Raw genomic sequence first — 15,105 nt, 5'->3', positions numbered from 1 at the left:
CTGGCAGAGGGAGAAGCAGGCTCCATGGAGGGAGCCCAACATGGGACTCGATCCTGGGTCTCCAGGATCACACCCTGGGCTGAAGGCGGCGCTAAACCGCTAAGCCATCAGGCTGCCCTCAAAAGTAGTTTTGATGCTGATTGCTATTGCTTTGACTGACATTAAGTCAAAGTAGTCTTGCTTTCTTGTGCTCTTTCTTCTTTATATTAAAAACCAGGAAACTAGTTTTTACTCAGGAAGCAAGGGGGTAGCTGACCAAAAAATTTGCCCAGGTGTCCTGGTGTGCCAGCACAGTTGTGGGTACTGCATGAGTCTTGCTTCTGCTGGGGACTCTCATAACTAAGCCATGGCCTCCAGTCTTACTCCAGATGCTTACTGGCTGGAGGGGATCAGCCTGGGTGTAGAGGACAGATGGAGTCTACAGAAACTTACTGGTGTTTTTTCTCCATCCAAGTGCTGTGGCCAAAAAGGTTTGGACTGAAATCTTAAGTATACTTGATATCCAAATAGGCTTCTAAGTTTAATTAATTGAACACAATGCCTTTTTATGTTTTCATGACTGGGCAGTACAGATGGACAGTTTGGGTGGTGGTGTTTGTTTTGCTTATAAAACCAGGTCTCTTCCTTGCCAGTGCTCCATGGTCATCATGGACCAGATGTGACTATTTCCATTCTGTCTTCACTCTAGGCCCTGACTCATAGAAGCAGCCCCTTCCTGGGGCATTTCTGGCTAAGATGCAGAGGGGAACAAGATGTAGGAAGGCACACTTTGGTGCTCCCGGTTTTCAGAGGTGACGCATCCCTCTTCCTTACACTGCAAGCGCTGGGCCCCTAACATCTAATAGGGCAAAAGTGTGTAATGTGTGCCATACAGAAGTCTTCATGGTGAGACGAAGACATTGGAAACTAGCAAAAACCTCCCAGTAGGTCAGTCAGAATGATGAGACATGAGCTGAGTGTCAGTGTTAACACAAAAAGAGATCAGATATGACAGAAGAGAAGCTATGGAAGACCTCAGAATTGATTGCTTAGCAGCAGGAAGGAGACAAAAGAATGAAACATTAACTGCAGATATGTGGCCTAGTGATGGCCTTCACTGAAGGAGCTGGATTCAGGGAGGGGGATAGTTCAGTCTTGGACGTGATGGGTTTGAAGTGTCATCCGGGAAGAAGTGTTGTGTTGGGTCTTACTGGTAGATACAGTTCAGGAGGGACACACGGTGGCTGGAGAAGTGGTGCCTTCATCTGCCTAAAAGGGAGAGACCAACTGAATAAGACATGTGCTGTGAGGCTGTCTTACGGGGAGAAATGGTGGCCGAAGCCTGGGGCAGCATTGGTGCAGCACCCCACAGCAGACAGGCAGCTGGGCTGCGCAGCCCCCCAAGGGCTCAGCCAGTGCATTAGCCAGGGGAGATAGGTGTTCCTGCATGTGTCCATTGCACGGTGGGAGGAGCCACTAGGGGAGGACATGGGCATGGGAAGAGGAAGGAGTTGTTAAAAGGGAGATGAGGGGGATGACAAGAAGTGCTGCAGAGGGTGTGTGAGGGTGAGAAAACTCAAGGTGTCCCCCTGGGTTTGGCAGCCAGACATTCTTAATGAACCCCAGGCGTGGTGGCAGGGACAGAATCCAGTGAAATGAATCAAAATAGACTGTGAAATGAATCAAAATAGACTGTAAGTACAGTACCAAGAGCTCAAGATTCTGTCTGTAAAGAGGATGAGAGACATTGGTGGTACAGGTGATCATAAGGTGGAAGGAGAATTGTTTCAGGATAAATGCAGTATAAACACATTTTGAAAGCCAAGGAGGAAGAAGCAGTGGTAAAGGCAAACTTGAGAATAAAAAGAGGTGGGTTCAGGTGATGTATGAAAGAACGCTAGGGGTGGGATCCTAAGCCCAGCCTGGCAGCCTGAAGACTGTTCTTGCGGAGTCATGGAGGAGGAGTGGTGGTAAGAGTGGGCTATCCCTGGGTGGCAAGCGACAGGCCGGTGATGGTAGGAAAGATGTTACCTCTTGGTGCATTTCCCTGAGCTGGAAGGACTTCCTTTCCCATTTTTGGTATCGTAGGTCTGCTAGTGACAAGTCGCTTAGCTTTTGTTTATCTGAAATGTCTTCATTTTGCTTTCTTCATGGAAGGAAGGTTTTGTTGACCATAGAATTCTGGGTTGACAGGTTTTTTTCTTTGAATCCATGCCAGGTACCTGGGTTTTGTTGTCTTCCTTTAAAAGGTACGAGTTTTCTTGTGGTAGATAATGTCCTTGTGGATCATTTGATCCTTTGGAAGCTTGTTTTTGAGCTTTGTTAGGGTGGTCTAGGGTAGCTTTTACTCTGGGGCCAGTAACATTACTAGCTTAGCCCTATTTTTAGATGTGGCTTTCTGGGGTCTCTACTGATTGCTCCAGGGCCTCAGAGAAGTCTCCGGACTCCAGTTGGTGACAACTGGAACATCTCCCAGCCCCAAGTGGATTCTGGTGCTGGTTCAGCATACAGTTGTCTGCTGGTGGTTCTTCTCTGGCCTCATGGGGTCTTGCCCCCCACATGTGCAGAGCTTGGTATTCAGGTGGAGATGAGGGGACAGCTCTTTCTCTACATGGCTGCCTCCTCTTAGGAATTTGGCCCCACAAAGCCCAGCCACCTCAGCTTCCCCAGTCTCCACTCTGTCTCTTCAAGTCCCTGAGATGTTTGTGTTGTCTCTGGGCTGTACCAGGGTCATACAGAGGCTTCCGGGTAGAAAGCCAGGACTGTTGAAGGCTCACCTTGTTTCTCTGTTTCTAAATGTGTAGAGTATAGGTTTTTAAAAACCTTGACTGTAGGCTTCCTATTTGGTAAAACTACAAAGATAAGCAAGTGCTGGTTAGTTTACATGCAGTAGACTTCTTGAATTTGGATTTTGCCCAAAATTCCTGCGCTAGTGTTCCACAAGAAAGTGTACTATAGATAAACCTGCATTAGAATCAATCACTTGGGACTCCTGCTAAAAAAATGAGATTGCTGGGCCCTACCCTAAATCTGCCATATTGACATCAGTATAATTTCTGTGTATTTTTATCTATGAGTAGACTTTGTTCACTAATGCTTGAGAATCACTGCTTTTATGAATAGTAGATGGTAAAATAGCTACTTGAAGATGTTGAGGCTCTAAGTCCATAAGCACCAGATGTTTGCAGGATGTGACTTGAGGTGGACTCATCAGTTGGTCTGGCACCTTGGGAATCCAGTCACGTAGAAGTGACATATACTTTCCAACCCAGAAGTTGTACCTCTAACTGCAGGTACAAGGAGACAACTGGAATGTCACAGAGCATATTGCAAATAGAATATTAGCAACTGCTGGAAGGGCCACCTATAGGAGCCTGGGTATGTAATTTGTAATATATTCACTGAATAATTGGATTCTCTAGTACACAGTGTATATAGTGTACTGTAGTTACTTGAATACTATTCAGTGAAAAGTGGAAGAATTAGAGATACTTGTATCCTTATCGGTGAATGAATTACAGAAATGCAAGATGATGCCAAGGAAGCAGGTGGCAGAAGAGTACATTTATCATCTTGCTATTTAGAGGTAAAGTTGGTAGAAACCCACCAAAGAAATGCAAGAAATGTATAGGAGTGGTAAGCACTGGTTGGGGAGGAGAGGAGAGAGGTGATGAGGGAGGAGCGCACATGGGGCTCTAACCACATTTATACACGCTTAATAGCACATGGGTATTTGTGACAGTATACTGTATACCTTTCTACATTTCCAGAATATCTCACCATGCATTTCTTTTTCTTTTTTTATTTCCACAAACATTTTATTGAGAACCTAAGCCACATACAGCAACACTTAGATTATTATAACTCCATCAAGAATCAAAATTACTTTTTTCTTCTTATAGAAATCCCAGCATTTCTCTAGAAATTTTAAATAGTTGCTAGTTTCCAATTAGTTCCTCTCTTTTTTTCTTTTTTTTTTTTTAAAGATTTTATTTATTAATTTTTTCATGAGAGACATAGAGAGAGAGGCAGAGACATAGGCAGAGGGAGAAGCAGGCTCCATGCAGGGAGCCTGATGCGGGACTCGATCCCGTGACCCCGGAATCATGCCCTGAGCCAAAGGCAGACGCTTAACCACTGAGCCACCCAGGCGTCCCCCTCTTTTTTTTCTGATCCTCCTCATACTATCATCTTAGTAAAATTGAAAGTTGTCTCATAGATAATTTAGAAAGTTTCTCTTATTTGATGTGAAACTAAACATTTTATAAAATTACAATAATTGAAAAAAGGCATAACCCTTCTGTCTTCAAATTTTCCATTTGGAAAAAAGTGGAGAAAATTTCCATTTCCATATTTAATCATAGTATCATTAAAACACATCTTTAAAGAAAGGTAAATACATCATAATCTACAGTTTATTAAAATTATAGTTGCTATGTTTTATTTAGTTGCTATGTTTTATTTCCCTCCACGTTACTAAAGGTTTTCTTTTTAAAAATTTTTAATGTAAATTCGATTTGCCAAATTATAGTCTAACACCCAGTGCTCATCCCATCAAGTGCCCTACTCAGTGCCTGTCACCCAGTTACCCCATCCCCCCTTCCATAAGCCTTTTTCCCCCCAGAGTTAGGAGTCTCTCATGGTTTGTCACCCTCTCTAATTTTTCCCACTCAGTTTCCCTCCTTTCCCTTATAATCCCTTTCACTATTTCTTATATTCCCTGTATGAGTGAAACCATATGATGATTGTCCTTCTCTGACTGTTTTATTTCACTCAGCCTAATACCCTCCAGTTCCATCTACATCGAAGCAAATGGTGCGTATTGGTCCTTTCTGATGGCTGAGTAATATTCCATTGTGTATATACCACATCTTCTTTATCTGTTCATCTGTCGAAGGACATCGAGGCTTCTTCCACAATTTGGCTATTGTGGACATTGCTCCTATGAACATTGGGGTGCAGGTGTCACGGTGTTTCACTGCATCTATATCTTTGGCGTAAATACCCAGTAGTGCAATTGCTGGGTCTTAGGTTCACCATGCATTTCTTTGAGAGAGTTGGCCGGCAACCGGGATGACACATTTAATTGTTTTAATCACTCTCATGAAAATAAAATTAGATAAAACTTAAATTTTTTTCCTCTTTTACCTTGTTTTTAAAATACATCTCCCCTTTTATCCTCTGAAAAAGTTGTGATACCTTTGGTCATACTTCTTTTCCATTTTGTTCACTGTAAGTAGTCCTCTGAGTCCATCTTAGTAGGTTTGGTGTTACTGGCACCGCTCCCTGGTGACTTCTTGGCTGGGGTGTCTGAACATCTCCTGTTCTGTCCTTCCCGCAGGTATTCACGACCTTGTCAGTGACCAAGCGCTCTGGGGCAAGCATCCTCCAGGCTGGCTGCTGAGGTTAAGCCCCAGTGTGGATGCTGCTGCCAATACTCCAAACCACTGCTGTGTTTCCTTACCCAAACCCAAGGGGAAGTTTTTAGGAAGGTCTTGGGCTTTGGCACCTGGACGTCCTGTGCGCACAGCACCCAAGGCCCCCTTGGATCTCCTGGGCAGGAGGTGGTGAATGGAAGGCAGGCAGCGTCACACTGGGGTCACCGTGAAGGACTGGAACTGACATTCGGCATGCATCGGCGTGGTGCGTCCATGAAGTCACTGGCCTCAAGCCATGCGGTGGGCAGTGATGGAGCAACTGTCGAGCAGTTTTAGTGTGATCTTTCCTTTCTGAGTTTGCCTATTCTCACTGTTAAGCTTTTTAATGTTGATTCCTTTTTTTTCCCCTCCAAGGTGTAAATGATACTAGAGAGGAGAAATGTTAGCAGTTGGTTTTTGTTCAAAAGTAGGTCTTGAGTATGCAAGTAAGGTGCCTTGTGCACGGGAGGCGTGGTTTGGTCACTTGGAGGCTGCTTAGGCTTGTCCTGCACAACAGAACTGTGCCAGGATTCCAGTGTCCTGTCCTTTGTGACCAACCTATCATTCAGTGTCTCCCCTCAGGGGTTTTGTGTCAGAACAAGTACAGTTATGACAAGATCTGGCCACATTTGTCCCATTTGCTACATCACCTACTGTTCTTAGTTTTAATGCTGTTTAGGAAAAAAGGTGGCTCCTTGGCCAGCTTGTTTGAAGTAATACTCCACTGCGCAGACCTAGTCAGAGAGGAGGGTTCCCACCAGGACTCACCGTGGAGGCAGAGGTGCACCTTTAAATGGGGAGGAACAATAAATATTTTCCTTTATTTAGTGTATCGTGTTGGTCTAAGTGAGCTCTTTCTCAGTAAGAAACATTTAACTTGGGTAATACTTTTTGGGGGTAACCTGAGCTTTAAGCTAAAAACAAAGACTATCACAGCCTTACTTTTCATGTGTGTTACATATCTATCCCTTCCTATGAGCTGTGTTCATAGGAAAATAGGTCCCCCACACTTACGATTCAACTCTGTTATGGTAATTGATGTTTTAAGGAAGTATTAATGTCCTAAGTTATTATTTTTGAACACAGGTGGACGTGAAGGATTTTCATTTAAAAACCAAATGGTTTTGACTTTTTTTCTGTTGAATGAATGACTGATCCTGGCAGAATTGTGGTCAAAGCATTCCAGCTTGTAGCATGACAGAGAGGGTTGGCTCTGCAGTTCGAGATTCCTACATGAATGTGCTGACTATTCCACGATGACGTGTGGGCCACTTTGTCTCTCAAAGTTGGATCTGCACCATATGCTGTGGCTGTCAGGCCCCTGCCAGCCCATCACCTCCTCTCAGCTCGAGTTCTCAGCAGCAACGCTGAGTGGCAGTACATTTTTTGGTCACCTCAGGGAACTTCTGCATCTGCCTGGCATGTAGTCAGCAGGGTGCCTACCCCTGTCCCACACGGCTCTGCCTCACGCCCTCACCCATACGGCTCTTTGAAGAGCACAAAAAGGAAAACGGGGATGTGGGGGGGGAGGGGACAACAACTGAGGCAGTTGACTGTGTTCAGCTTTATTTATTTTTTTAATCGATTTTTTTTTTCTCCAAGACTACCAGTCTCAGAAGTTAGAACAATAGGCAGTATGATATGTTTGTGCCTAATCATGTTGTGATTCTTTCTTCTTAGTAGAATGGAATGTTTGGCCCCCATAAGAAGGATTATACTTGATAGACTTGTCTTATTTAGGTTCTGTAATTGCCCACTGTACTGAGATTCATATTAAATTCCATGTATTTTTGTTATGTATCTTCTGGGGAAAAAAAAAAAACTGTGAAACATTAAAAGGTATTAATATGCACCCTGTGTGTGTTCTCAGGATTCTTTGCACGAGTGCCGGCTAGATTTCAGGCTTTGTGTTGACGATGATGATGACTCACTGCTGAAGAAGCTCCACTGAGGCCACTAAGGTGTATTTTTCCATGTTGTTGGCTTTTCCGATTCCATTTTCCAGTTTACTATGATTTTCCCACTCAGTCTTGATCTTTAGGGCGGCAAACTCCCACTCCACTGGCTATGCACCTGTCACTGCCCCACAGAGCAGCTTGCAGGCCTTCCATCCTTCCTCCCAGCAGTCCTTGGAGAGCAATCGACAAGTTATTGGCATTCCCAGCCTCTGGCCGTGTTGGGCATGGGGTAGGCATTCAGTACTTATTTACAATAATGCCAATCGTCATGCTCCACTTACTCATGTAAAGCACTTCATTTTCTTATGCATCAGTTGCAGTTGCTAAGCAGAAACTCCTCTATGTGTTCATTCTTAACAAAAAACCTTTCCAGAATATTTCTGTTCCACCCTGAGTGATTGCAGAGTGCTAACAGTCATAGTGTAATACGCACTCACCATAGCCTGTGCTGGGTGCTGTGGCTTGACAGGCATGAGTTGCCTTCACCCTTCATCCTTAAACAGCTCTGTCCTAAAGTGCTCCTGTACCCACCCATTTATAGGTGGAGAAACTGGCCAAGGGTGGGAATCCCTGTTCAGGATTGCACAGCTAGTTAGTGATGTAGCAAGTATTGGAAACAAGAGCTAGATCTGTGACTTCACTGGGCCCTGCCTCTTCACCACCTTTCCTTACTGCCTCCCATCCACCTGTGACAAATGGGAGCTTTCAGGGTTGCTGGAGCCATTCCAGGGACTCTCCATTTTTCACACACATGGTGCAGTATCGTCGGCATGGTTAATACTTTGAGATGTCCTAGCACTTTTCCTGACTGGTTTTTACACTGCCAATTTATTTCCACACGAAAGCCAGGATTTTATTGCTCAGATTCCCTTGCTCCAAGCCGTCAGGATCTTCCAGAGGCCTCTAAATAGGCCCTTAGCCCCCTGCCAGACACCAGGCCTGTGCCCTGTACCTCTGACCTTGGCTTTCACGTGCTCGTCTGGTCACACTAGCTCTGTGCTCCACACACACTCTTCCCCTGACCTCCCTGCTGCTCTGGACTGCCTCCATCAAGAATTCTCCTTATACACATCGTGGTACTCTGTGCTTTCTCTAGAGCACTTTGAATTACTCCGCATAGAGACTGGTACATGTGTCTTCTCATCTGTCTTTACTTCTTAATAATCAGGGTTCTCTACCTCTTTCTGCCCCCCAGCTTGTAGCACAAGGCCACATGTATGCACAAGAGCAAGTGCACTGCAGAAGCACCAAAAAAAAAAAAAAAAAAAAAGTTTGTAATTGGCTTGGCTGGTGGAGCCTTAACCTTGGATCAGATCCTGTCGGAGATGGCCACTTTAAGGGAGCCTGTTAATCTCTTCCTCTTATCTTAGGAACCTTTGATGCAAATGTTAATGAGAGTAGAAAGGGCAGGAACAGAAAAACTGGTCCACCTCAGCAATGAGGAAAAAGGCAAACTAAACTGCTTGGAGGCACCACTGCGTTGCAGCTACCTGGCAGATTTTATGTCTGACAGTAACCAAATGTTGGCAAGACGTGGAGCATGGAACGTTTATGTATTGCCAGCAGGAGTGTACATTAATGGGTACAGTCACTTTGGGAAACTTTTGGAGCAGCCCCAAAAGCCATCAGACAAGAATGGACACACAAATTGTGTCTCCATGTAACAAGACTACAGCAGCAAAATAATATGACAGATGAGTCTAAAGCAGCACTGAGTGAAAACGTCAGTGTGACCCTACTGCCTACACAGGCAGGACGAAGCAATGTTTAGAGAGAAAATTGGTGTAGAACAGTAAGGGAAAGCAAAAGCATGAAAATTCAAAATGAAGAATATGTAGAGTACAGGCTGGTGGTTGCCTAGGAAGGGATAGAATGGAGGGGGTGGTCAAGAAGGGACATGTAGGAACTAAAGGATTCTTTGTTTTAAGATTATTTGTTTAAGAAGGAGTATGAACTAGGGCAGAGGGAGAAGCAGACTCCACTGAGCACAGTTTCCTAACATGGGGCTCTCAGATGCTTAACGACTGAGCCACCTAAAGATTTTTTTTTTTTTTTAAGAAAAAAATTTTTTAAATTTTATTTGACAGAGCAAGAGAGCACAAGCAGGGGGAGCAGCAGAAGCAGAGGGAGAAACAGGCTCCCCACTGAGCAGGGAGCTCCAGGTGATATGGGACTCGATCCCAGGACCCCGGGATCATGACTTGAGACATCCAAGGGCCCCTTAAAGGCTTCTTACTTAACCCATGTGGAAGACTTCTGTATCTGTTGTATCATTTATGTTTACAAAAGTTCCTTAGTATCTACTCGGTAGCTCATTCAGACAACTTCAAAAGGACAGGGGTGGGGAGCAGCTTGAATATTAGTAGAATGCCAGGGAGCAAGAATGAATCCACTGAAGTTCTGCCCTGGGAGCTAGGAAACCACACTCTAAGAGAATAGTATATTGTGCTTCACTTTATTGTGCTTTGCAGATCCTATGTTGTTTGTTTTTTGTTTGTTTTTACAAATTGAAGGTTTCTGGCAACCCTGCATAGTACTGGTGCTCTTTGTCCAATAACAATTGCTCACTTTGTGTCTGTGTCACATTTTGGCAATTCTTGTAATATTTCAAACTTGTTCATTACCATATTTGTTACAGTGATCTGTCATCTGTGATCTCTGATGTTACTGTTGTGATGGGTTAGGGGCACCATGAACCTTGCCCACACAAGACAGTAAACTTAATCTATAAATGTGTGTTCTGAATGCTCCACCAGCTGGCCATTCCCCAGTCTCTCTACGTCATCTTTTCCATGAGACACTAAAGTGCTGAAATGAGGCCAGTTGATAACGCGACAGTGACCTCCACGTGTTCAAGCGAAAGAAGAGTCATGTGTTTCTCACTTTAAGTCAGAAACTAGAAATGATTAAGCTTAGTGAGGAAGGCATGTCAAAAGCTGAGACAGGCTGGAAGCAAGGCATCTTGCACCAAACAGCCAGGTTTTGCATTTAAAGGAAGAGTCTGTGAAGGACATTTGGAGTGCTACTCCAGTGAACACATGAATGATAAGTGGAACAGCTTTCTTGCTGATAGGGAGAAAATTTGGTTTGGATTGAAGATCAAATCAGCCACAACATTCCCATAAGCCAAAGCTAACCCAGAGCAAGGCCCTAACTCCCAATTTTATGAAGGCTCAAAGGGGAGGCAGCTGCAGAAGAAAAATTTGGAGCTAGAAGGGGTTAGTTCATGAGGTTTAAGGAGAGAAGCCATCTCTATAACATAGAAACAGTGGTTTGTTTTTGTTTTTTTTAAAGATTTTATTTATTCATGAGAGACACAGAGAGAGAAAGAGGCAGAGACACAGGCAGAGGGAGAAGCGGGCTCCAGGCAGGGAGCCCGACGCAGGACTTGATCCCGGGTCTCCAGGATCAGACCCTGGGCTGAAGGCAGTGCTAACCCACCGAGCCACCTGGGCTGCCCAGAAACAGTGGTTTCTTGATAGAGAATCGACTCCCCATGAAGATGCTAAGAAGATCATAATGAAAACAAAGATTTAGAATAACACATAAGCTTAGTTAATAACACAGTGACAGAGTTTGAGAGGATTGACTCCCAATTTTGGAATTTCTACTGAGGGTAAAAAGCTACCAGATGGGCACCTGGGTGGTTCAGTTGATTAAGTGTCTAACTCTTGGTTTCAGCTCATGATCTCAGGGTCATGAGATTGAACAGCCTCGTCAGGCTCTGTGCTGAGTGTGGAGCCTGCTTGGGGTTTTCTCCCCCGCTCTCTGTTTCTTCCCACCCCCACACATGCACTCTTTCTCTTAAAAAAAAAAAAAAAAAAAAAAAAACGCTGCTACCAGACAGCATCTCATGCTACAGAGAAATCGTTGGTGAAAGCAAGAGTCAATTGATAGAGCAGACTTCAATATTTTAAGAAATCTCCACAGCCACCCCAACCTTCCACAACTACTGCCCCAATCAGCAGCCAGCAACATCAAGGTAAGAACCGCCCCCCCCACCAGCAAAAAGATTGTAACTCATTGAAAGCTCAGATGATGGCTATTTTATCAATAAAATATTTTTAAGTTTAGGTATGTACTTTCTGGCATAATGCTGTTGTGTACTTAATAAACTACAGTATAGTGTGAACATAACTTACATGCACCGAAAAAAACCAAACATATATTGTCGCTGTATTGTGATAGTCACTTTATCACAGTGGCCCAGAACCAGACCCGCAGTATTTCCGAGGTGTACCCGAACAGCGGAAGGTCTTTCCTGAACATCTCTCACCATAATTCCATCCCTGATATGAGATCTAGGAATGAGCAGAACATAAACCTAATTATGGGGTAATTGTGACACAGCAATGGGGGTTAGAGAAGGAGGTCATAAAATGAATAGCCCATATCTCTTCCCTTAAACCCACTTTAAGTCCGAGCACTCAACTTTTATTTATTTATTTTTTAAAGCTTTTATTTATTCAGTGAGAGAGAGACAGGCAGAGACAGGCAGAGGGAGAAGCAGGCTCCATGCAGGGAGCCCGATGTGGGACTCGATCCCGGGTCTCCAGGATCACACCCCCAGCTGCAAGTGGCGCTAAACTGCCGCACCACCAGGGCTGCCGAGAGCACTCAACTTTTAATATTTCATAGGATTTTATTTAGAAAAAGAAAAGAGCCTTTTTTTGTTTTGTTTTTAAACTTGAGATTCTACTGCAAGAAAGCGGGATTTTACTGCAGAGCCTTTCCTGCTAATGCTCCACAGCACTGATCCCATACACCGTCCTTTGGGTACTGTGGGGAGTCTCACAGATGCTGAGTAGAGCGGGGTTGGGGTGTTTCTGGATCCCCTGGATGGCTGTGAGTGGTACCCCACCATGAACTGCCTTATTACAGCCATGTGCCTCTCAGGCACTATTTCCTAGTACTTGAGATTGGAAAGGCAGGTCAGCTCCTCCAAGTCCAGTTACGGGTGCAGGAGCTGAGGGCTCGACGTGAAGCTACCGCCTCGACATCAAGGTCAAGGTTAAACAGCTCAACATAGAGCTGGAACCAGAAGCCGTTGTGTTCCTGCTCTGTGCTTTCCCACAGCAGCATGGTACTGCTTTGTTCCTGCCACCATCTCCTCTGTAGATTCTTCCACATGTCTAAGAACACCAGCCATGTGAGCACACTCTTGATTGCAAGGGAACCAAGGGCACAAAAGCATGTGTTGACTTGGAAATATGCAGCAAATAGGTTGGTCATTGGCCTGGTGGCCAGCGCACAGAGGATGTGCAGAGTACAGCGGGGCATCAGAGCCCATGGTGTCACTTCCTTGTGGGCATGATGGGGGTATCTTCTTGGATATCAGGAAAATGAGGAAGAGCCTGCCTAGTCCTTGCAAGAGTGAAAATCCTGGGTGAGTTTGCTGAATGAGTGAGGAGACAGACACAGTTATGGAATGTTCCTTACATCCAAGGTGCAGTGGATACAGAGAGTGAATAAACAAGATGGTTAGTTTCTGTATCAACTCAACTGGATCATGGGATGCCCAGATATTTGGTGAAACGTTATTTCTGGGTGTGGTGTGAGTGTGTTTCTGAAGGAAATTAGCAGTGAATCAGTGGACTCAGTAAAGCAGTTTGCCCTCGGTGGGTGGGTGCCATTGAAGGCCTTAATGGAAGGAAGCATTCAGTTTGTCCTACCTGATTGCTTGAGCTGGGACATCAGTCTTCTCCTGCCCTTGGCCTTAGTGGAAGGGAGAATTCAGCCTGTCCTACCTGAGTACTTGAGCTGGGACATCGGTCCTCACCTGCCCTTTGGTACTCCTGGCCCTCAGAGCTCTGGACTCAGACTGAACTACACCCCCGGCTTCCCCAGGTCTCTCCAGCTGGCCCAGGCAGATCGTGGGACTTCTCGATTTCCATAATGGCATGAGCCAGTTTCTTATAAGAAATATTTTCCTATCCATATGGCCAGTAGGTCTAATTTCTCTAGAAAACTCTGACTAAAACTCTGAAGGTGTGTGTGCTCATCTGCCTTCAGCCCAGATCATGATTTCAGAGCCCTGGGATCAAGCCCCACATCAGGCTCCATGATCAGTGGGGAGCCTGCTTCTTCCCTCTTCCTCTTGCCCTCCCCCTGCCCATGAGCTAACTCTCTCTCTCTCTCTCTCTCTCTCTCAAATAAATCTTTTCAAAAATGCTATGCAGCAGGAACTGTTCTAGGCAGAATTCAACAGGAAGCAAAACATTACTAATCCTGTACAGCATAGTTGAGGGAAACAGGCAAAAATAAATAAGTCAATTGTATAAAACAGTAGCTGATGTTAAGTGCCAGGGAGAAGGGAACAGCTCATTCATTACATATTGTTTGCTAGGGCTGCCTATTAAAATACAACAGGCTGGGAGCTTAAACATAGAAATGTGTTTTCTCGTGGTTCTGGAGGCTAGAAGTCCAAGATTAAGGTTCTGGCAGGTTTGTTTTCTTGAGGCTCCTTTCTTTGGCTCACAGACAGCCACCTTCCTGCTGATCTCTTTCACGCCCTTTCTCTATGCTCGCCTCCCTGGTGTTTCTGATTATCCAAAATTTCCTCTTTTGGGACATTGGTCATATTTTATGAGGGCCCATCCACATGACCTCCTTTAACCTTAACTAACCTCTGTAATCATCTTATCTCCAATATAGTCATATTCTGAGGCTTTAAGATGAATTTTAGGGAGGATGCAGTTCAGCCCTGAACATGTTCATTCTCAAATATTTCAGTGCCCTATGCTAGACTTGTGTTGATGTGGAAATTAAGAGACAATATCGGTTTCCTTTTATTTTGCTTTAAAGATTGTGTTTATTTATTTGTTTGAGAGAGAATGAGCGAGACAGCATGAGCAGGGTGAGGGGCAGAGAGAAGCAGATTCCTCACTGAGCAGGGAACCCAACGCAGGGCTTGACCCTGGGGACTCCAGGGTCATGACCTGAGCTGAAGGCAGACGTTTAACAGACTGGGCCACCCAGGGGCCCCTAATATTGGTTTCCTTTTAAAGTAAAATATATTAAATAGCAGTATAGTATGGGGGGGAAATCACAAAAGTGAGTATTTTAATGACTCTAGAAAACACTGAAAAAAGCCAAAATAATAAGGATACAGAATATCTGGATGACATAATCAATGAGCTTGTATTACTCTGCCCCTACAAATAGAAAATACACGTTTTTCTTTTATGTCTATGAAGCATTTCTGGAAACCACAAAAGAAACCTTTGTACAGGGCAGCCCCGGTGGTGCAGCGGTTTGGCGCCGCCTGCAGCCTGGGGTGTGATCCTGGAGACCCGGGATCGAGTCCCACATCGGGCTCCCTGCATGGAGCCTGTTTCTCCCTCTGCCTGTGTCTCTGCCTCTCTCTCTGTGTGTCTATGAATAAATAAATAAAATCTTAAAAAAAAAAAGAAACCTTTGTACATTTCACAGAGATGTGCGATCACAACCATAATCTCTGATTACAGTGTATCAGAAGCAAAAATATAACCCAGAAAACTTACCCACCTGGAAACTGAGAAACAGTCTTTAAAAACTGGATCAAAGAAGTCACTGAAACTATAATAATTGAAAATAACAGAAAAGAATACTGATGGGGTATAGTTAAGGTCCTAGGAAAATTTAGAGCCTTTTAAAAAAATTTTTAAGTAAGTGTTTTGTTCAACATGGGGCTTGAACTCACAACCCCAAGATCAAGAGTCTTGTGATCTACTGACTGAGCCAGCCAGGTGCCCCTATAGCTGTTTTTATTT

The 15,105-nt window shown here is 44.4% G+C and overlaps 1 protein-coding gene across 5 annotated transcripts in view; it reads left to right on the top strand.

Annotated features, from left to right (window-relative positions):
* The window catches only part of TXNRD1 (thioredoxin reductase 1), a 138,770-nt gene that overhangs the window by 110,238 nt on the left and 13,427 nt on the right, over positions 1–15,105 (top strand). For 3 of the 5 annotated variants that reach the window (XM_077914819.1, XM_077914820.1, XM_077914822.1), the window contains one exon: positions 5,321–7,248. The exons of the other annotated variants lie outside the window; for them this stretch is intronic. In XM_077914819.1, the coding sequence (XP_077770945.1) occupies positions 5,321–5,383 (63 nt within the window). In that variant the 3' untranslated portion in view covers positions 5,384–7,248. Of the gene's footprint in view, positions 1–5,320; positions 7,249–15,105 lie in introns of those variants that run through there. 5 annotated transcript variants of the gene reach the window in all.

This window comes from Canis aureus, chromosome 11 (assembly GCF_053574225.1).
Source record: "Canis aureus isolate CA01 chromosome 11, VMU_Caureus_v.1.0, whole genome shotgun sequence".
Classification (NCBI taxonomy): Eukaryota; Metazoa; Chordata; class Mammalia; order Carnivora; family Canidae; genus Canis; species Canis aureus.
This window is presented reverse-complemented; position numbering and strand designations above follow the sequence as displayed.